This window comes from Eurytemora carolleeae, unplaced genomic scaffold, assembly GCF_000591075.1.
Source record: "Eurytemora carolleeae unplaced genomic scaffold, Eaff_2.0 scaffold1619, whole genome shotgun sequence".
In the NCBI taxonomy this organism is placed as follows: domain Eukaryota; kingdom Metazoa; phylum Arthropoda; class Copepoda; order Calanoida; family Temoridae; genus Eurytemora; species Eurytemora carolleeae.
Window position 1 is genome coordinate 6,893 of NW_019397549.1, and position 22,964 is coordinate 29,856.

The window sequence follows — 22,964 nt, forward strand, 5'->3', positions numbered from 1 at the left end:
CCCCCCCCCCCCCCTCCGGGAAATTAAGAATATACTCCCCTGGAAAAATATGCATAAATCGAATAAAAAGATTTTCTCTCTTTTTTAGAATATTTTGGAGGTGATTTTGTTATGATCTCTCAGTATATTTTATTTTTTACAGTTTTTGAAACCCTTTTGATACTAATCATAGGATTCTGTTCAGTTTGGTGATAAAACTTTATGAACCATTAAGACATAAAGAAATTTTGAATCATCTCTTATAACTGAACAGTTGATATTGTGCCCCATAGATCCGCATATATGTGCGGATCCTGATCCGGATCCTGGAAGCCAAAATGATCCTAAGTTCTGCTTTTCATAATATTTATTAAAGACGGCAATGCCTGCTTCACAACGGTTCTCTTATAACTATTTATAACACTGTTATTTTGGTTCGCAGTGTTATAAAGTTTTTGGACAGAAACTTGTTCTTAATAGAGAAGGTTCAAGTCTTTTTAGATTTAATTTTGTCCCAAGCTTTAGCGAGGGACAAAATATAATCTAAAGTCCAAAAATTTCATAGCATGTCGTGCCAAAATAACAGTGTTATAGGTAATTTTATGAAACGTTTGTGCACTTGTCTTATATCCACAAATTTTTGAAGAAACTCCGGGAACCAATCAGAATTTTATAACCCACGTGCTAAAATGTACAGCTAATTTAACATTATAGCACGATGATTACTTTATAGCACGTTCATTATGAAATTCACCATGAAGTGAGTAGTAATGATAAAGTACACAATATTTTCGTAAAGAATAGAAATACTTTTAAAGGGTACCGTTGTAAATCGGACATCATCATCTTTGCATGAAGGGTCACTTGAAATTACGCTTACAGTTCTTTAATTCTGATTTTTGTTTAAGGTAAACTGCTGCAGGTTCTAGGCAGGCATAAAGCACAGTTGCCTGGTCTCAAGCACATTATTGTTTTTAAGGTAGGAGAATTATCGGAAATAAAAAAATTTAAAATTCCATGAAACCAAATTTGAACCAAAATGCAAGCAAACATAGATTATGTATATATCTTAAGATAGTCCTTCGGGTGTTGGAAATTTTCAAAAACTGCCAAGTAGTTCAGATAGATATTTCTGGTAATTTTTAAAGTACAATAAAGGCAGCATTTATATTTTTGGTAATTTTAAAGTACAATAAAGGCAGCATATATAATTCTGGTAATTTTAAAGTACAATAAAGGCAGCATATATATTTCTGGTAATTTTTAAGTACAATAAAAGCAGACCACATTTTGGAATTGGCAGGACTAGGGCTATTTAGTTATTATCGTTTGTCAATCATATTTGTAAAGTTTTGTTGTAAATTTGTCTGATTAATTATAAATTTCTGGTTATCACTGTACAAAAGTAACAGAAATGACAATTTTATAAAGAAAAGATAATTTAATTTTCTAAGTTAAATAATTTTGTTTAGGATATTGCTGGCAAACCTGTCAACACAAGAAACTGTCCTCAGGTGCGTTTCTTATATCGTCATAATATTCATTTATATACAGTGAGGCTCATAAAATTGTGGAATAGGAAGACGACTGTAAGTCTGTATGTTATGACCTGAAATATTGTTATTATGTCTGGAAACATCACGCAAACTAAATAAAATTAACTTCAAACAACAAACCCACTATCCGCGAAGTTCGTCGTCAAATCCTAATTCAGTAAACTCATTTCAGCATTCGTCATGGTTGGTAGGATATCCCTAAATTTATTATTTCATTTCATTTCATTCGATTCGATTCGATTCGATTCGATTCGATTCGATTCGATCTGATTTGATTTGATTTGATTTGATTTGATTATATTTGATTTGATTATATTTGATTTGATTTGATTTGGAACACAGCAATTGTACACAAACCCATTCCACAAAACAAGATAAATTATTGTTTTTTCAATGTCGGATTGCTATTCTACAGTGTTATGGGTTTCACTTTAGTTTTATTGTTTTGAGCTTTGCTTGACTTTATTTAATATAGTGATAGTAGATGCAGGGTTACCCTCATAGGATGAGACTGTAAAGACGACATAAATTCTGTTCAGTCGTCTTTGAAGTCTCGTCCTTTGTGGGTCTCCCTGTATAAGGATGTGATGTGGTATCATGTGCTTATTCATTACTGTGACGTAGTTAGTAACTTCAGTATTGTAAACAATAGCTAAGATTGCAAACATTGCTCTGTATTTCTGAGTCAAAGGGACAGAAAGGGTCATTTCACGTGACAATCCATGCACAGGTAGCAATGCCCGATTCACAACGGTACCCTTAAACCTTCCTGTAGTACACAAATGCGCAAGACACTTTTGTTGAGAAAATAATCCGTTTCTAAAATGATAAACTTTGATATCTAATACATACTTGATCAGACGAATCAGGCATTGCCATCTTTACATGGAGAATCACTTGAACTAACGCTCATGTTTGTTTACAATAAAACCAGTTCTTGATCTTTTCTAATACGTCACAGTAAAATGTTAACAATTCCTATTCCGCAAATCTTAGTTTTTTGTAATGAATTTTTTTTTGGTCGACAAAGGGTTGCAGACGATTAAAGGTCAAAAAGTGCAAAAAACGAGAAATAAGTATTTAAATCATAATTAGATCTGGCCGTAGTGCTTGGACTAGAAACCCAGTTTGATCTAGAACATGGACTAATAATATGTTAAAACTAATGTAATGGCCGTAGCGCTTGGCCCCATATTCTGTCCTAGCCGTGGCGCTCGGCCCCATACTCTGTCCTAGCCGTGGTGGTCTTAACCTAACCTAGAATTAGTCATATTGCCCGTTTCTCGTTTGCCCCTTTGTCGCGTTTTTGCATGTGTTTCATTTGCATGTTTTTTTGCACGAATTATTTTTTAGGGTATTATTTTATTAACCCTTAGATTTTGGATTTTTCTTTATTAAACTAAATGTTATATTTTTTTGTTTAAAACATTATTTTTCATTCGTTGTTAAACTTTTTGGTGTCTGTTTCCTTCTATTTCTTGATATACAGGCGCAGCATCAGGTGAAACTCTATTCAATTCAACATTCAAGGAACTCACGTATTTTCAAAGACCCTCGATGCAAAGATGGCACTGCCCGATTCACAGTGGTACCCTTTTAACCTTTGTATCAATACTGAGAAGATATTGTCGATTCTCATATTTTGAAAGCGTTTATTTCTGTTAATTCCAATATGTTTTCCTTGAGCAGTAAACAGTCACTTTCAAAGAATCCTCAATAGAAAATAAACAATTGTTAAAATTATTAACATTCATATCTGCTTCAGTATTGATCAGGCAAAGCTTTAAAGTACACTTTTATATCGGGCATTGCCATCTTTGCATAGAGGGTCACCTGAAATTACGCTTACAGTCCCTTTAAAATCTATATCCTACTTTTTCTATTGGTTATTTTTATTTGTATAATAGCGACAAGCGGAAATATGAACGAAGATATCTAGTTTTCTTTATTATTGTTACTCAGATAACAGTTTAAAGGGTACCTTTTTAGATCGGACATGCCACTCAATTGATTGAATTCAGGTTCAGTCCCTTTAACTGAATAAATTTCTCAAGTTCATTAAAAAGATATTGTCGTGAATCGGTTATGGTATTTTATTATAGTTAGGGTGGACTTCTATAACAATTTAAAGACGTTTCATTTTGCAGGATGTGAGAACCTTAACGTTTGAGGAGGTCATTGCTATAGGGGAGGCGGGACTAGGTAATAACTTTACTCTGTGTGTTAACAATCTATTGCGATGCGGATCAATCCTACTTTAGATCCTTTCAATGTTACTAAATGCTATTCCTTCAGTTATTCCTTCAGTTATTTCTTCATTTATTCCTTCAGTTATTCCTTCAGTTATTTCTTCAGTTATTCCTTCAGCTATTCCTTCAGCTATTCCTTCAGCTATTCCTTCAGCTATTCCTTCAGTTATTCCTTCAGTTATTCCTTCAGTTATTCCTTCAGTTATTCCTTTATTTCCGACTAGCTTTGGAACCCATCTTTGCCTGACAACTAATTTCCTCTTTAAAACTCAGAACTAAATCAAGAACATTTTCACCGAGTTCAAAATGTCAGGCCAATCGGTCAAAGGGTTCCTGAGTTATGATCGGACGAATTAAACAGAGATTACTACTTAATAATATGGTAACAACTCAGTAAAAATATTTTCAGAAGCAAGACATTTCTACCCTGCAAAGTAATTGTCGGAAATCTATAAATTGCTCATTTTTTTCCATTCCTTGCTCGGTCAATTTTTAATATTTTTCAATTCTCTGAATTAATTTTAATTCGAAAATTCAGCCCAGTTCCAGTTATTTATTTTGAGAAGAAAAAAAATCTCGAAATACTATTGAATTTTTTATCCAAAAAAATAAACATTTGAGACAGCAAATTTAGATCTTTCTTAAAAATGCATTTATTGAATGTGCTCCCAAGTGGATTACAATATATATATATTGTATATCCCTGACATTGATGTATAATGTATATATTGTATATATATTGTATATCCCTGACATTGATGTATAATGTATATATTATATATATATATTATTTATCCCTGACATTGATGTATAATGTATATATTATATATATTATTTATCCCTGACATTGATGTATAATGTATATATTATATATATTGTATATCCCTGACATTGATGTATAATGTATATATTATATATATATTAATTTTTATATCATCAAGTTAGTTTACTTTTGGTCCGGTTTTTATATCATCAAGTTGGTTTATTTCTTATTTTCTTTAGATATATCGGGTTCTTACCGTTAGCCCATGTTCTGGAACTACTGGCGGAGACAAGCTGTTTGATGTACGGAATCAAGATTGGATACTCTTCTAGCTTGACACTTACCAGTAAATCAAGCAAGGTAGGAATCAAGATTAGATACTCTTCAAGCTTGACACTTACCAGTAAATCAAGCAAGGTAGGAATCAAGATTAGATACTCTTCTAGCTTGACACTTACCAGTAAATCAAGCAAGGTAGGAATCAAGATTAGATACTCTTCAAGCTTTACACTTACCAGAAAATCAAGCAAGGTAGGAATTAAGATTATATACTCTTCTAGCTTGACATTTACCAGCAAATCAAGCAAGGTAGGAATTAAGATTAGATACTCTTCAAGCTTGACATTTACTAGCAAATCAAGCAAGGTAGGTTTGAATAAACATTAGATATTCTTCAAGGTTGACACTAACCAGTAAATCAAGCAAGGTAGGTTGGAATCAAGATTTGATATTCGTCAAGCTTGACACTAACCAGCAAATCTAGCAAGGTAGGTTGGAATCAAAATAGGATATTATTCAAGCTTGACACTAACCAGCAAATCAAGCAAGGTAGGTTGGAATCAAGATTTGATATTCGTCAAGCTTGGCACCTACCAGCAAATCAAGCAAGATAGGTTAGAATCAAGATTGGATACTCTTCAAGCTTGACACTAACCAGCAAATCAAGCACGGTAGGTTAGAATCAATATTGAATACTATTCAAGCTTGACACTTACTAACAAATCAAGCAAGGTAGGTTGGAATCAAGATTGGATATTCGTCAAGCTTGACACTAACACTAACCAGCAAATCAAGCAAGGTAGGTTGGAATCAAGATCTGATATTCGTCAAGCTTAACACTTACCAGCAAATCAAACAAGATATGAACGAAATCAAGATTGGATACTAGTCAAGCTTGAACAGCAAATAATTATTATTATTAAAATTCATACTTATAATAATTATTATTATTATTATTTTCTTGTTGTACAGGTGAAGGCTGGATGCAAGGGAGATGCTAATGTACTGCAACCAACTCTTATGTGTTCAGGGGTGTACATGAATATATAGATACATAGATACATAGATACATAGATACATAGATACATAGATACATAGATACATAGATACATAAATACATAAATACATAGATTCATAGATTCAAAGATACATAGATACATATATAAATAGTATGTTGATTATTTATTACACCTTGTAGTTCCGTTGATCATTGAGCGTATCTACAAGAGTGTTGTAGACACGATGAACAGGCAGGGTTGGTTTGTGGAGGAGTTGTTCCACTACCTTGTTAGTTATAAAACAAAGTGGCAGGGAGGCAGACAATCAATCAATCAATCAATTTATTCATCACCCATTAAGCAAGCAATCAATCAAACTACACAAAATGTAATTCTCAATTTAATCTTCCTAATTCAAGTTGATGTTCTTAAGAATTAAGAATTTCAATGCCAGATTACCACCGGTACCCTTAGTAACCTTAATCCGATTAAAAGCAAGGAAGAAACCGTCGTTTTTCAGACTAGAGAAAGGTTTAATATTTATGATTTCTCTTTGTTTCTTAAATTCAAGAAATGCAAAAGTCACTTTTGTAGGAAACTAAAAATCAAAATAAACAGTTTTAAAAAAACAAAAACATGGATATATAATTCATGCTTTATCATAAAGAGGTTTGTAGGGTACTGTTGTAAATCGGGCATTGCCATCTTTGCACATGGAGGGTCATTTGAAATATCTCTTACGTAAGTCCCTTGATTCAAATTTCCATTATATCTATCCGAAAATGTCAAGTAAAATATCAATGTTTATAGTTTTAAAAAATGATTATTTTCAATTGCTAGTTCTCTTCTAAATTGATTTGCGCATTTCTACTGCAGGTGAACAAAAAGAAGTTATCATAATTAATCACTCGGAAATCATTAAGGTTTTCATGGTAAACCGCTGTGAATCGGGCATTGCCATCTTTGCATGGAAAGTGACATAAAATTGTGCGTACAGTCCCTTTAATATTGATTGTCTGTTGTACTGCAGGACCGAGGGTTTGATACTCCTCTCCTCAACAAAACATTGTTCAGGAAAATCCGATATTTCCTTGGAGGCAGGGTCAGGTTACTACTCTCAGGTAGATAGAGTGATGGGTCAGGTTACTACTCTCAGGTAGATAGAGTGATGGGTGTTACTTCTTTCAGGTTGATAGAGTGATGGGTCAGGTTACTACTCTTAGGTCCTTGGAGGCAGGGTCAGGTTACTACTCTCAGGTAGATAGAGTGATGGGTCAGGTTACTACTCTCAGGTAGATAGAGTGATGGGTCAGGTTACTTCTTTCAGGTTGATAGAGTGATGGGTCAGGTTACTACTCTTAGGTAGATAGAGTGATTGGTCAGGTTAATACTCTCAGGTTGATAGAGTGATGGGTCAGGTTACTTCTCTTAGGTAGATACTAGATAGAGTGATTGGTCAGGTTACTTCTCTCAGGTTGATAGAGTGATGGGTCAGAGATTACTACTCTCGGGTAGATAGATTGATGGGTCAGGTTAATACTCTGAGGTAGATAGAGTGATGGGTTAGATTACTACTATCAGGTAGATAGAGTGATGGGTTAGATTACTACTCTCGGGTAGATAGATTGATGGGTCAGGTTAATACTCTGAGGTAGATAGAGTGATGAATTAGATTACTACTATCAGGTAGATAAAGTGATGGGTCAGGTTACTACTCTCAGATAGATAGAGTGATGGGTCAGGTTACTACTCTCAGATAGATAAGAGTGATGGGTCAGGTTAATACTCTCAGGTAGATAGAGTGATGGGTTAGATTACTACTCTCAGGTAGATAGAGTGATGGGTCAGGTTAATACTCTCAGGTAGATAGAGTGATGGGTCAGGTTACTATTCTCAGATAGAGAGTGATGGGTCAGGTTAATACTCTCAGGTAGAGATAGAGACCTGGAATATTATTAATTAATCAATGACTTCAAAGTTGTCTTAAAAAATTTTTAATTTTAATAATTTATTTTAATTAAATTTTACAATATTTTAAATATTTATATGATATCAGATTTTTATTTTGAGATTTCTTAATTTCTTGTTCTTCCTTTTCCTAGATCGTCCATCCTTCAATCATACTTCGTCTAATTTTGAAAATAAAAAGAAATCGTTTGCGGCATTCAACATTGCTGATTTTAGCAGTATTTTTTTATAAATCAATCATCACAGAATATCCCTAGTTCTGCCAGTTATAAAATGTGGTCTGTCATTTTTGCGCTTTCATAATTACTGGAAATCTGAATAAGACATTTTTACGGTTTTATCTAATAAAATTTTTAATATCTCTGGTATTGCCAATTTAGCGAAAACATTTGATTGATTGATGTTTGATTGATGGATTGATTCATTCATTCATTCATTCATTTATTCACTCATTCATTTGATTGATTCATTCATTCATTTATTGATTCATCTTTTCATTCATTCATTTATTCATCCTTTGATGAAGGTGGCGCCCCTCTAGCTGAGGATACGCATAGTTTATGCCGAAGTTGCCTCAGTACTCCTCTGATACAAGGTAAGAGAATACAAGCAGAATATTATCGTCTAAATCTAGTTTAATAACATTGCCTTGTAAAGTCTTTTATGCTGCTAGTGTAATATTATACACTACAATATTAATCTAGTTTAACAACATTGCTTTGTAAAGTCTTTCATACTGCTATTATAATATTATGCACTACAATGTAAATCTTAAAAATTATGTCTCGAATTGGGAGAAGGAAATAAAAAAAAAATATGTTAAAGAACAAAAAATTTGAATTCTATACACCCCTGTTTAACAAGAGTATAAGCGTAATTTCAATATTGACTTTACATGCAAAGATGGCAATGCCCGATTCACAACAGTAACTTTAAATGCTTTGTCCTATCAAGTATGAATTATATATGCCAATATTCATGTTTATGATTTTGAAAAATTATTAGTTTCAAATGAGGTTTCTTGACTGACTTGCGCATTTCTACTGAAGGAAAGTTATAGGAATTATCAGAATTAAACACTTTTAACCTATATAAAAAAAAAGACATTCCACATTATTCATATTGATCAGATAAAGGTTTCAAGTGTACTGTCGGAAATTGACAACTTTCTTTCTTTCAAAACAACTTTATTTGTTAATAAAATGAGATTTAAAACCATTTTCATTACTTCATTTGTCATCTTTGCTTGTACATACCCTTAACATTGCGCGAACAGGATATGGTTTTATTGGTCAGGATATGGTTTTATTGTTCAGAATATGGTTTTATTCTTCAGGATATGGTTTTATTGTTCAGGATATGGTTTTTATTGTTCAGGATATGGTTTTATTGTTCAGGATATGGTTTTATTGTTCAGGATATGGTTTGACTGAAACTACAGCCTGTGCTACAACTGTTTCTCAGAGAGACAGGTGAACAAGAATAAAAAATAAGAATAAGTAGTTAAATCTTAAAGACAAGCTTTCTGCTTGGAAACTGAACTTTCAACCCACTTAACTTTGATTTTTTAAACCAAGCTAAGAACATTCCTGTAGTTCTACCAAGTTCCCCAATCAAAATTTTTGAAAAATCACTTTGTTCATGAATCATGATCTGATATACAATTACTAATACATGACAATTAAGAAAACCTTTCTTAATATTAATTATTATTAATTTTGATCACATTTTAATTATTATTAATTTTGATCACATTATAATTTTTTATCTTCTTAGCTTTCTTTCAATTTCTCATTTAAAAATTTTAATCCTAAATTGTCAAATAACTTTAAATGTTTTTTTTTTATTTAGGATAACTGGTCGCGTTGGTGCCCCCTTGATGAATGTTGCCATTAAGCTGGTCAACTGGGAGGAGGGGAACTACAGGGTTAAAGATAAACCCTATCCAAGGGGGGAGGTTAGTTAAACCTTCCTTCCTTCCTTCCTTCCTTCCTTCCTTATATTATAGATGGTTCAGAACAGGAGATATTGGAGAGATACATGATGACGGAGTCCTGAAGATCATTGACCGGAAGAAGGATTTGGTTAAACTCCAACATGGAGAATATGTTTCATACGGCAAGGTAAACCTTTCAGGGGTATTTATTTTCAAGAATTATTCGTTATTCTTCATTCTTAATTGTACTTTATACAGCGAATAACACCTAGAATGATAATTTAAGAATTTTTTTTCCGTATAGGTTTTTTATTTTTATTTTCTGTATATTTTTACAAGTTGAGATTAGATTACATATTATATATTAAAACGGAAATTACATGTATTTAATGTGTGTTACTGAATGGAAACAACTATTTTTCTAATATTAGTTGATTTTGTCCCATAACTTTAAGAAAATTAGAACCTCTTAAAAGTTAGAATTTTAATTTTACTTATTTCATTGATACAAAGAATTTGCTATAAATAAGAATTTATCAATGACTGTCCTATCTATCATTTTTCTTGAATTCTAGAACTAAAGTTTTCGCAGATTAAGCCCAGATTAGAAAAAATCTAAATCCAAGTCGACTTTACGCCCGAGTAAAAAACGAGAAATGTGTTCATTTACAAACGAGCAAAGGCTCGAGCTTCACCATCCCCATTCTCAATTGCATTTAAATTAAAGAATTGTAATGTTTAATAATAATATGTATTTGGAGGTTGAGAGTGTACTGAATGCAGCTATGTTTGATAATAATATGTATTTGGAGGTTGAGAGTGTACTGAATGCAGCTATGTTTGATAATAATATGTATTTTGAGGTTGAGAGTGTACTGAAGACAGCTGTTTAATAATAATATGTATTTGGAGGTTGAGAGTGTACTGAAGACAGCTGTTTAATAATAATATGTATTTTTAGGTTGAGAGTGTACTGAAGACAGCTCCTATTGTTGAAAGTATCTGCGCTTATGCCGATCCATCCAAGGAATTTAAACAATTTTCTAATTTAAAAAAAATAAATTTAAATTTATAATTTTAAAGGGAAGTGTTTTTGTTATTTCAAGTGATTCTTCATTTAAATCAATAATGTTGTAGATTTTGTCATTTTTAAAGCTTTAAGTGTTCTTGTTGTTCAGAAATGCGCAAGTCATTAAATAGTAACATTACTTTTTTTACGGAAAAGGGTACCATTGCAAATCGGAAATACCACTTGGTAAATTGAAATTACGTTTACAGTCCCTTTAAACAAACTTTGAAAAATTTCGATTGAAAATATTTTTCCCAGAAATGAGGCTTAGATATCTGCTCGGATACAAGTTTTAAAAACACGAGAAATATCTGTAAACATGTTAGATTTATATCTTTATTTATATTTATTTATATTTATATCGTAATACTTTCAGATTCCTTGAATTGAGCTTTGGGCAAAAATAAGAAAAATTAAAGTTGTTTTAATGTAGGATTTTATTATCGCAATCATTATCCCGGACAAGAATGCTCTACAGGCGTTTAATCCACGTAAATATTTATTCAATTATATTCTGGGGCCAATTATGGGAGGAGGAGGGGTTGTAGCCATAGAGAATAGAATATATAATAGAGGGGAATTTAAAGAATCTCTCGGTATGAATTTTTTCAGTCCCTTTCAGCCTGAAAGGGAGTTCAAAGTTTACAAATCATGTAAATGTTCACAAATTATATGCAATAGAGTACATTGATACAGTATGTTCCCTAGACTATTCATTTCAATTTCGAATTTTGTAAAGCTGTTAAATAAACTTAATAATGAATTAGGTGAATAAAAAACCTCATTTTATTTATAGTTATAACGGAAAATCATCGTTTGCAAAGTGAAAGGCATAGGGTCTATGTGAAACCAGCCTATTTCATAATTTGGTTTTCTTAAAATATTAATTTTAGATTTTCTATAAAATGATGTTCCAGGGCCCAAAAGGTTATATAGCATAAATATGTGAAGTACACTTCAAAGACGATTTTGTATTGTTGCACAATAAGCTTCAAATCGTTCTATTGATTGATTGACTGACTGACTGACTGACTGACTGACTGACTGACTGACTGACTGACTGACTGACTGACTGACTGACTGACTGTTTTCTTCTAGTGATTGAGCTGAAGGAGTGCTGCCGAGATATGGAAGTGCAAACAGAGGTATGGAGAAATTTTAATATTAAAGAGCTGTATTTGTGTGATGTTAAGAGTATTGCTTGTTCTCGATGAATGGACCCCTGATAATGGGTTGGTTACAGCAGCTTTCAAGATCAGGAGGTGAATTTATAAAACATTTATCTAAACATTTAGATTTAGCATGATCACCCTTTTATAAGACTAGCCTGAGATGTGACTTTAATATTGTTTTTTCCTTTACTCCGCTTTAGTAATAGGATAGGTGTAATATCGTTTAGAAAAGCCATATTGTAAAATTGTTAAGAGCCGGACAACGTCATGCACTCAGCTAGTCAACAATAAAGTTTAAAATAAATATGCAAAAATTGTTTAAAAGACGTTTTTAAGGAGTCATTTTGGTATTTTTTCAATTAATCTGAGTTTCTCCATTTTTAGGAAATTTATCTACGACGAATACCGGAAAGAGATTGACCGTGTATACAGTGGAATCTAATCTAAATGTGTCAAATTGTCGGGGTTTAACCTTAGTGAAGTATTTAGTTACAGTGTATGTATTGAAATGGTTGTAAACAATGATTAATTTTAATGTGGATCCGGGTTAAGGTCGATATTTTGCCCCTTGGATCCGGATCCGTGGAATTGCAATATATTTTCGTATCCGTATCCAGGAAGCCAAAATGGTGCGGATCTCTGGGATCCGGATCCACGGCATTAGATGTAAAAAATGTTTTTTTAAGTTTTGTTATTTCACGATTTATCAATAAGAAACTTTTTACCTTTTATGCATGCAATAGTTCATTTTTGTTTAGTTAAAAAATAAAGTGCTACCGAGTGATCAAGTGATATTATGATATATCCCCCCCCCCCCCCATATATGTAATTTGTTTATCTCGTTGCAAGCCAAATCTAGCCTGAGCTTATTGATAAATAAATTGTAAATTAATTAGTCGCGCATTTTATTTTGTTTGGCGCCAGATAAAGTTTTTTTTTTCAGGAAAAATGGGTGAAAATGATTCACACAACATTCTTGTGGAAAAGAATAAACGTCTGTCTAGCGATCTCAGCGAACTTAGTGATAAGCCGAGCAACGAACCGAATATTATGAATAAAACAAATTTATCAGCTTCGGAAAATAGACTATTAACAGAAGACCAATCTAGAAAAACAGATGATGAAGAGAAAGTTAAAAACTGTGATTTGATAAATGAAAATGGATTAATAGTTATAAATGTAAGATCTGCTGAAACTGAAGAAGAAACTACTAATAATGAAGATGAAAAGTCAATTGACGAAGAGAATGTTAAAGTGATGATTATTGATGAGAAGGAAGAGGAGAAAGGAGAAAAGCAGAAAACAGAAGAGAAACAGGAAAATACAGAGGACAGCGGCCCACGAAGAACCGGAAGAAAACGAGCATTTAACTATCTGAACAGTGAACATCAAGTAAGAGAACTGCAGGGTTGTATATTTTCAAGAATGATGAGTATGAAATAAACTGGTGGATTCACCCCNTATAATAAGGTTGGTTACTCTCTATGCGCTCGCTCCAATGTAAGGAAAATGTCGTCTCTGAAGACAGATAGATGTACACCTAATACGACGTCACTCTCGCCTCTATAATCAGCGACGCCATATTAGGTGAATATCTATCTACCTTAGGAGACATTTTCCGTACATTGGAGCGCATCGGAAGTAACCAACCTTAATATTCAACCTTGGTTTAATTCGAATATTTTTTTAAGGGAGTGACCGTCTATGTAAGGTAGTTCAAATGAGTATGCAGTGTTGTGGAAAACTTCTTTTGGATTCATTTGAGACAAATTAAACTTTTTAAAAATCTGTAAATCCTGAGTTTGAGCGCAAATTCGACGTCCAAAACTTCTACTTTGGAGGTGGATACGTTTTCAGAATTAGTTTTTTTTTAATTATTAAATAACGACAACGAAAAATAAAGTAAATATTATACATACAGTAATCTAATTAGATGGTTAGGAACATATTTCTCAAAAGAAAGTTGTCAATAAATCAATGTTAAAATCGATTATTTCTTTTTATTGTATTTGTTATTTTCTTTGAATTTTTTCGCAGATTTCTTCAATTCTTCAAATGTCGTCTTTCCAATAATAATTCTATAAAATCTTTTTGAATAATAAGACACCAGAATAATGAGAAACTAGAAAGTAAGAATTGAACAAGATTGCTTATTTTCGATGATAACATAAATTTTTATTTTCTCAACATGTTCCTTTACATGACGTCTGTAGTTTATTGTAGACCTTTTTTACATTTTATGTCGTCGTTATTTAATAATTTTAAAAAAACTAATTCTGAAAACGTATCTACCCCCAAAGTAGGAGTTCTGAACGTCAAATTTGCGCTCAAACTCAGGATTTACAGATCTTTAAAAAGTTTAATTTGTCTCAAATGAATCCGAAAGAAAGAAGTTTTCCACAACACTGCATACTCAGTTCAACTACCTTACTTAGACGGTCACTCCCTTTAAGGAAGAAGCGAAATGATTTTTCTAGAAAATTAATACCTATACATGTTGTAAATACCGTACTCTTATAACTTCGTCCCAAACTGTCCAGGCACAACCCGTCCGCTATCAAATTCATCCAGAACAGAAGCCACCAGATTACAATCCCTTGAACTATCAACGCCACTACCACTGGGCGCGATCTCGATAGATATTCAACAAGCTATTACTCAGGCTCTAAATGTCACACAGGGACACAAGCATAGCTAACTAACAAGCTACTACTCAAGCTCTAAATGCCACACAGGGACACAAGCATAGCTATCTAACAAGCTATTACTCAAGCTCTAAATGCCACACAGGGACACAAGCATAGCTATCAAACGAGCTATTACTCAGGCTCTATATGCCACACAGGGACACAAGCATAGCTATCAAACAAGCTATTACTCGGGCTCTAAAGGCCACACAGGGAAACAAGCGTAGCTATCAATTAAGCTATTATTCTAAATGCCACACAAGGACACAAGCTTAGCTATCAAACAAGCTATTACTCCGGCTCTAAATGCCACACAGGGACACAAGCACGTTTCCCCTTGATTTTATTTCTTTCACATTTTGCTCACATGAAAGACTGTAGTGGAAATACAAATTGACAAACTACAGTCTATTCGGTTTGCAAAATTGGCAAACTACAGTCTAATCGGTTTGCAAAATTGACAAACTACAGTCTAGTCGGTTTCCAAAATTGACAAACATAGTCTAGTTAGTTTTTTACATGCCCCTGAAACCGGAGTTAAAAGGATGTTAAGTGCTTCTTTTATTAGACAGTGCAATAAATGGTTCACAATTAATTCTGAGAAATCGATATTTGTATTATTGTTTGTTGTAGTTTTTTGTCCTTGTTCCAGTCTTAGTACAGCTACTTCCCTATAATTCTGATATGAGCTTGAGCTTGAGCTTGAGCTTGAGCTTGAGCTAGAGCTAGAGCTAGAGCTAGAGCTAGAGCTAGAGCTAGAGCTAGAGCTAGAGCTAGAGCTAGAGCTAGAGCTAGAGCTAGAGCTAGAGCTAGGGCTAGGGCTAGGGCTTGAGCTTTATATAAAATTGTTTAATAATGTTTTATTTTGTTACCAGGATCTACGTAGAACCGTGAGAAAGGGAGATCCTGAGGAGCTGAAGGTGTTATTAAAAACTATATCCTCTGAGGATATTATAAATATCAGAGATGACGAAGGTAAGATTTTGAAAAGTATATCCTCTGAGGATGTTATTAATAACAGAGATGAAGAAGGTAAGATCTTGAAAACTATATCCTCTTAAGCTCGGGACAAAATTAAATCTAAAAAGGCGACGATATTATTAATTTTAGAGATGAACAAGGTAAAATCTATAAAACTGTATATTCTGAGAATATTATTTATATCAGAGATGAAAGATCTTGAAAACTATATCCTCTGAGGATATCATTAATAATAGAGATGAAGAAGGTAAGATCTTGAAAACTAATTTTAATAATAAAATTAATATTCAAAGTCAACTATCAATACTTAAGAAATCCAAAAAGATTTTGATATTAAAGATGTTTTTGTAAATTAACCAATGAAATTAATTAACCAAATAAAAACAGGGAAATCTGCATTTTTTTGGCTAATATGAATGGTTTGTAGAAAGAAATATAAAAATGATTGCTTAAATTTTTAGATAAAAATGTTAATTTTAGGGAACACCGTGTTGAACGAAATCTCAATTAAAACCGCCCAATTTGTGGAGATAGCTCGACTCCTGATCCAGGGACAAAATTTAATAAACAGCGAGACTTAGTTGAACCGAGCAGACTTAGTTGAACCGCGCAGACTTAGTTCAACCGCGCAGACTTAGTTCAACCGTGCATACTTATTTGAACTATGCAGACTTAGTTGAACTGCGCAGACTTAGTTCAACCGCGCAGACTTAGTTGAACCGCACATACTTATTTGAACTGCGCAGACTTAGTTGAACCGCGCAGACTTAGTTGAACCGGAGCACCAGATAAGTCGTTCAACTTTGTCCAAGGGTGTATATTTTCTTGACATTTTTTCCCATTTTTTTCTTATTTAACTTTTGTCCCAGTGAATTAAAAAATGGCCAGGCTTTTATTCCCTGAAATGGTGAAAAAATGGATTTTAGTAAAAATATATCATAAAACGATAAAAAAAAAATTTTCTTTTGTTGTCCAATTTTTAATTTTATTCCCCAGGGCATCAAAAATCATAATAATCTTGAAAATATTAACATCTTGGTTGAAACAACGTCAACTCATTTAAACCGCTTCTATTCAGCATGACCCAGCGCACAAGAGAAGTGTATTAAAGGGACTGTAAGCGTAATTTCAAGTGACCCAACATGCAAAGATGGCAATGCCCGATTCACAATGGAACCTTTAAACCTTTATAAATAATGTGGAAAAAATTATCGTTTTATTAGGTTTTAAAGTGTAAATTCTTAGTTTTTCTACATGTTTTCCTGAAGCTAAAATGCGCAAGTTATTTCTGTGGAGAAACCACATTTAAAAATGACCAGTATATAAAATTATAAACCTGAACATCTAGTAAATACTTGATCAGACAAAGCTTTTAAGGTTACAGTTGTGATTGGGCTACAGTCATTAGGCTTACCGTCCCTATTACTATGTCTTGCTATTTATTAAATCTGGTCCTGCAGCATGACGCAGACGTAATCCTAGCGGATGGTATGGGAAACACACCGTTACACAACTCCCTTCTCTACTACCCAGCTACAGCAGATATGGTTCGCCTTCTTATGGAGAGTGGGGCAAGTTTGGACACTAAGTAAGTGGGGCAAGTATGGACACTAAGTAAGTGGGGCAAGTATAGACACTAAGTAAGTGGGGCAAGTATGGACACTAAGTAAGTGGGGCAAGTATGGACACTAAGTAAGTGGNGGGTTAATATGGACACAAAGTAAATGGGGTTAATATGGACACAAAGTAAATGGGGTTAATATGGACACAAAGTAAATGGGGTTAATATGGACATAAAGTAAGTGGATTGAATTGTCACAAACATTTTCGAGTTTTGATTTATTTTTGATAAATAAATTTTTTTAGTTTTGAGTTAATATGAATTATATACTTTTTTGCAGTCCAATTAAAAGAAGAATTAAGTATTTGTTAAAAAAGGATGAATATTAAAAGGATCTTTCAAGTCATTATAAAACTTTTTGCCATTATTTTTTATTTTACAATTTTTGAACTTTAGCGTAAATCTGATCATAGACGTCTGAATTTAATTTTGCTTTATGTTAATTTGAGGCATATAAGAACATGAAAATATTTATGCTTTGAACACCCTTGAGGCCGATTTTGAAGAATTTGAACCGTCAATAACTGGTTTAAATTGAGCGCCGGCTCAAATCTCTTAACACATTAAAATTTCCAGCTGACCAACCATGGTTAAACCACGTCTCATGTTTAAACCGCGTCTAGACTAGGTCCAAATTCTTTAAATTCGGCCTCTAAAGAACTTAATTTAAACTAAGAACTATCAAATCTTATTTTTTTGGAATATAAGTGGAAGTATTCCCAAACAAATGTTTTGTTTTGGAATATAAGTGGAAGTACTACAAAACAAATTTTTTGTGTAGGAATAGAAGTGGAAGTACTTCCAAACAAATGTTTTGTTTAGGAATAGAAGTGGAAGTACTCCAAAACAAATGTTTTGTACAGGAATATATGTTGAAGTACTCCAAAACAAATGTTCTGTTTAGGAATAGAAGTGGAAGTACTCCAAAACAAATGTTTTGTTTAGGAATAGAAGTGGAAGTACTCCAAAACAAATGTTCTGTTTTGGAATAGAAGTGGAAGTACTCCAAAACAAATGTTTTGTTTAGGAATAGAAGTGGAAGTACTTTCAAAACAAATGTTTTGTTTAGGAATAGAAGTGGAAGTACTCCAATACAAATGTCGGATGACAACGAACTAAACTCTTTTGTTGCAAAGTAAGTTTATCGGAGTATTTTTTGTGGAGTAAAACTTTTATTGAAAGTTTTGAAAGAAATTTCGAAATTACCATTTACAACTGCTTTTGCCCTTTATATTTTCCTTTTTCAATCAAAAGGGACGCGTGAACTCCTAAAAAACTATGGGATGCCGCCACCCCTGCTCTTTTTTAACATCATTGCAACCTGATGTCTTAAACCTCAAAAATTATTAATTCTGCTGGACCAATTAGTCAAAATTTTTCAAAGGTTAACATAACCATTAGCCAGGTTTGGAAGATATAGGGATTAAAAAATTAGACAGAGGCGAGTAATCTGTTCCTTTATTAAGTAACGTAAGTGTAGAACCGGTTACTGTTCTGGAACGCTAGTAATCTATTCCATTATTAAGGAACTTAAGTGTTGAACCAGTTTCTGTTCTGGAACGCTGGTTAAATAACACATCGGATCCGATTACCAGTAAGTTCTTTCGACTGATCATCTAGACGTATAAAATAGTTATTTCTGTTTGTCTGTCTGTTAACTCAATCGGTAAAATATATTTTTTTTGGTGGATTTTAAAAATGAAAAAGTAAACAAATTAATTTCCAATTTTTTACCCCAAATAGTTGAAAACTGTATACTTCAAATTTTAGAATGAACTTGTTATAGCAACTGGAAGTCCATTGATGACAATGTACTCCTGAATTTTAAAATGAACTTGGTAAAGCAACTGGGAGTCCTATGATGACAATGTACTCCTGAATTTTAAAATAAACTTGTAATAGTTACTGGGAGTCCTATGATGACAATGGACTCGTGCCCAGCAAAGGACTCCACCAGAAGTATACTTAAAGGAAGAAGACGCCTAAATCCAGGTTAAATTTTAAAATATGTTAAAGATATTAAGGGGGGGGGGTTCAATTCTCGAGTTAGGATTGGGTTGATATTTTAATATAAAATGTTATTATTTTAAACATTTGAAAACGATGCAAAAATTTACTAGAACTGGATGCTGTAGATGAAACCTCAGCCTTGATATCAGTGTCTAAAGCTATAAAGACGAGTACTAAAAGGACGAGTACCACTGGTGCAAGAGGGACGAAAAGACGACGAGATTCTGACGAAGAATCAGAATTAAAGAAGAAACGAATAAGGAACAAGGACCATTTTGTATTATTTAGTCGGATTTAAAAATCGCATTTTTGTTTCCTAAATTTTTTAACTAATTTTTTCATTTAGTTATTTAATTCCTTTGCGATTTAGTCAAATAGTCAATTTTTTAGTTAGTTAGTCAGTTAGTTATTTAGTCATTTAGTCAGTCAGTTAGTTATTTAGTCATTCAGTTAGTTATTTAGTCTTTAAGTCATTTAGTCAGTTAGTCAGTTAGTTATTTAGTCAGTTATTTAGTCATTTAGTCAGTTAGTTATTTAGTCATTTAGTCATTTCATTTAGTCATTTAGTCATTTAGTCAGTTAGTCAGTTAATCATTTAGTCAGTCAGTTAGTTATTTAGCCATCTAGTCATATAGTTATTTAGCAATTTAGTCTGTTAGTTATTTAGTCATTTAGTTAGTCAGTTAGTTATTTAGTCAGTCAGTTAGTTATTTAGCCATTTAGTTATTTATTCAGTTAGTTAGTTAGTTAGTCAGTTAGTCATTTAGTCAGTTAGTTATTTAGCCATTCAGTCACTGATAGATAAAGTCAATTTTTCAGCTTCATTCATGTTTCATTTATACTATTAATTTTTACATAAATCATTATTTTTAACTGTCCGATTATGATATGGTCCTTTTCTTTAGATTTGCATTAAATGATTCCCTTGGTGCGTGCATAGATCCCGAGTTTAGTGAAGACGACATTTGATATTTGTTTCTCCACTTTTATTTAATGTCTAAATTTTTGTGGTACAGAGAAAATGAAGAAATACAGAGTATGCATTTTAAATTTGATAAATCTAAAGAACCTAATATTTGAATAGTTAGCATCATTCTTTGCCCGTTGTATTAAACATGTTGGTTAAGAATTTTTAAAATATCACATTGAACAAATTGAAAGCTAAGCTATGACCCCTTTGCCATTCCTTTTATTAAACATTTGTCGTGAAAGGGGGAGGGAGGGGGACCCCCTCTTTGTTTTGTGATAAAAAATTCTATTTTTTGTGATTTTAGTAAATAGTACTTTAGTACCGAATGTAACATTTTAAATAAATTGGAATTTAGGTAAATTTTTACAAGATTTTAAAAAAGATCTAGTAATCCGTTTATTATAAATTGTAAAAATCCGTGAGTTTCAAATTCTAATTATTTCAAATTGCTTTCAGATAAAAGTGAGTTGTTGAAAATGGAGTTGATTTTTTTCACAGTTTTAGTCGGAGCTACCCTGGCCCTTCTCATGTATATCAGATTTGTATTCAGGGATAGAACAAAATAGATAATTTACTTGATCGTTTTTTTTAATTTTATCTTCATTAAATCCCTTTAAGCTTCTCAAGTGAACCTTTTACCGATGTGTGTCCAACGCAGTTTTGAAAAGAAGTTGTCAGATCTTTCCCTGGGATAGATAGATAGTTAGATAAAAAAAAAATTCCCCTGTATTATAATTGAAGTTATATTCAAATTTAAAATTTATTAGGTTTATAGGATATTTTAAAAAAATGCATTTCTGACACCCCTAGGCTTAGTACGGCTATATAATTTACCAAAACCATACTGCAGTCCTTCAATTATCATACAGGGAAATTTTTATCTTTCCAAGTTACCTGGGAAAGATCTGACACCTTCTTTTTAGTGTTAATATAAGCAAAAAAAACAGCTTTCAAAGTATTTAAAATTAAAGCATTAATATGAAAAATGTTATCACAAGAAAAAGTCTGTTCTACATTATTTAAAATTTTTAAAAAAAGTTTTTCCTTTACTCTGAATCACCCTAATAATTTATTTAAACTATTTAATATTCAAATTTGTTCAATTATGAGCATTCATTCATTCATATTTTTATTCAACTTCAAAGCATGAGATATTACAAATAAGCAATCACAATTTACTATGCAGTTGGAACCCGCCTAACCAGAGTAGGATGTTTTGAGTGGTTGGCCCTACAGAAACTGAATATTTTACAGGGTTAAAACTGGGGGGGTGGGAAGAATGGGATTTTCTTCCTTAGAAAATTTTTTATTTTGTATTTCGCCTAATTTCTATCATTATCTATTTATCTATCTATGGTTAGTAATAGTAAGGAACAGCAGATATCTGCAGAATCTCAGGAATCAGCGGCTGCAGCTCAGGAGAAGGAAGAACAGAAGGTAACCCCCCCCAATTTTAAGTTTGTTTTATAAAAGGGACTGTAAGCGTCATTTCAATAGATAGCAATGTCCAAAAAAAACCTTCTGATAAATTACGTGTAGGACATTGGCGTTTTTTCAAACTGATAATGTGCGTATCACTTTTGTAGGGAAACCAAAAGTGAAAATAATACGTTTTGAAAATTATAATCGTCTATATTTCAGATAAAGCTTTTAAAGGTACCTTTGTGAATCAGACAGTGTCATTTTTGCATTGAGGGTCACTTAAAGTTTAACGTACAGTCTAAAAAGACGAAGATATCTTCCTTGTTGTTACTCAGATGAATGTTTAAGTGGTACTGCGGTTAATTGGACATATAACTTTAAAAATAGCTTTTATTAATATTGGTATTTACTGGACTTTTTAGACTATTTTGTTAATCAATTAAACAGTCTTACGGGTCAAACTTAATATTAAGATTAAAACATTGCGCTAAAGTTATTTCGGATCGTTAACAAATTTATAAACACTTTAAATTTTTAGTTTTTGTCGATTTTTTTGTGACACATTTAAAATATTTGTATGCTCTCTAGTGGTTGCTCACCTCGTTAAAAGCACACAGTAAGCGCATTCTGGACATGGACTTTAGTCCTAACGGGAAGTACATTGCCACCACCGGAGAGGTAAGTGCAGTGTTATATAGTATATATATATAAACCCCCCTCCCCGCTTTTGAAAATATTTTTTGGCCTTAGACGTTAGGAAGTTTTTAGGCGGTTATTCGCTTAATTAGGGGAAAATGAATCTATAGAGTTAAGAGAGTCAAACATAGTAAAAAACTTATCTTTTTTAACTATTTTTAAAGTTTTTTTGTGCGTAGAATAAGTTTACCATCAGTTTTTTGATCATTCAGAGTCCGAATTTTATGAATTTGAGTCGCGTCTCAAATCCGCAAAAAAATCTGTTTCCATTTAGCGCCGGCTTAAATCTTGAAACATTGGGTACAATTTTAATTGAAACAATCATATTCAAGCCGCGGCTCAACTTCTTCACATTCGGCCTCAGGATGTTTAGGCATTCAGAAGGCTTAAAAAAACTAAGTTTATCATTTTTTTAAATTGAAATTACGCCTACAGTCCCTTATTTAGGATCAGTCTGTTATTGTTTGGTCGGTCAAAGAGTTTGCCCAGAAGGAACACAAGAACTACAGGTAGTTCATTTATATATTCTTATACCCCACACGCTCTCTAATTTTTAACTTGTTTTAAATAAAACATTATCTAAAAGTGAAACCCCCCCCCCCCCCCCC

General features: G+C 32.7%; 3 protein-coding genes and 1 long non-coding RNA gene across 4 annotated transcripts in view; all 4 read left to right on the forward strand.

Moving 5' to 3' along the window:
- Positions 1-859: 859 nt before the first annotated feature.
- On the forward strand, positions 860-3,756 carry LOC111714854 (uncharacterized). Its single transcript, XR_002768100.1, has 3 exons — positions 860-958; positions 1,452-1,493; positions 3,683-3,756. It is a non-coding gene; the product is annotated as an uncharacterized LOC111714854 (long non-coding RNA).
- A 407-nt stretch (positions 3,757-4,163) lies between these two features.
- On the forward strand, positions 4,164-9,758 carry LOC111714853 (long-chain-fatty-acid--CoA ligase 4). The gene is made up of 8 exons (XM_023490066.1): positions 4,164-4,177; positions 4,787-4,907; positions 5,799-5,856; positions 6,025-6,137; positions 6,855-6,945; positions 8,319-8,387; positions 9,210-9,264; positions 9,644-9,758. The coding sequence occupies exons 1-8, from the start codon at positions 4,164-4,166 to the stop codon at positions 9,756-9,758; spliced, it is 636 nt and encodes a 211-aa protein (XP_023345834.1).
- A 2,227-nt stretch (positions 9,759-11,985) lies between these two features.
- LOC111714859 (apoptotic enhancer 1 protein) lies at positions 11,986-20,598 on the forward strand. The gene is made up of 10 exons (XM_023490069.1): positions 11,986-12,059; positions 12,354-13,361; positions 15,532-15,631; positions 16,118-16,188; positions 17,098-17,225; positions 18,328-18,393; positions 18,785-18,852; positions 19,161-19,250; positions 19,379-19,529; positions 20,174-20,598. The coding sequence occupies exons 2-10, from the start codon at positions 12,918-12,920 to the stop codon at positions 20,235-20,237; spliced, it is 1,182 nt and encodes a 393-aa protein (XP_023345837.1). The 5' UTR covers positions 11,986-12,059; positions 12,354-12,917; the 3' UTR covers positions 20,238-20,598.
- The window catches only part of LOC111714858 (transducin beta-like protein 2), a 12,190-nt gene continuing 9,487 nt past the window's right edge, over positions 20,262-22,964 (forward strand). The window contains exons 1-5 of the mRNA XM_023490068.1: positions 20,262-20,304; positions 20,695-20,788; positions 21,600-21,675; positions 22,249-22,338; positions 22,804-22,865. Coding sequence (XP_023345836.1) covers positions 20,262-20,304; positions 20,695-20,788; positions 21,600-21,675; positions 22,249-22,338; positions 22,804-22,865 — 365 coding nt within the window. The remainder of the gene's footprint in view (positions 20,305-20,694; positions 20,789-21,599; positions 21,676-22,248; positions 22,339-22,803; positions 22,866-22,964) is intronic.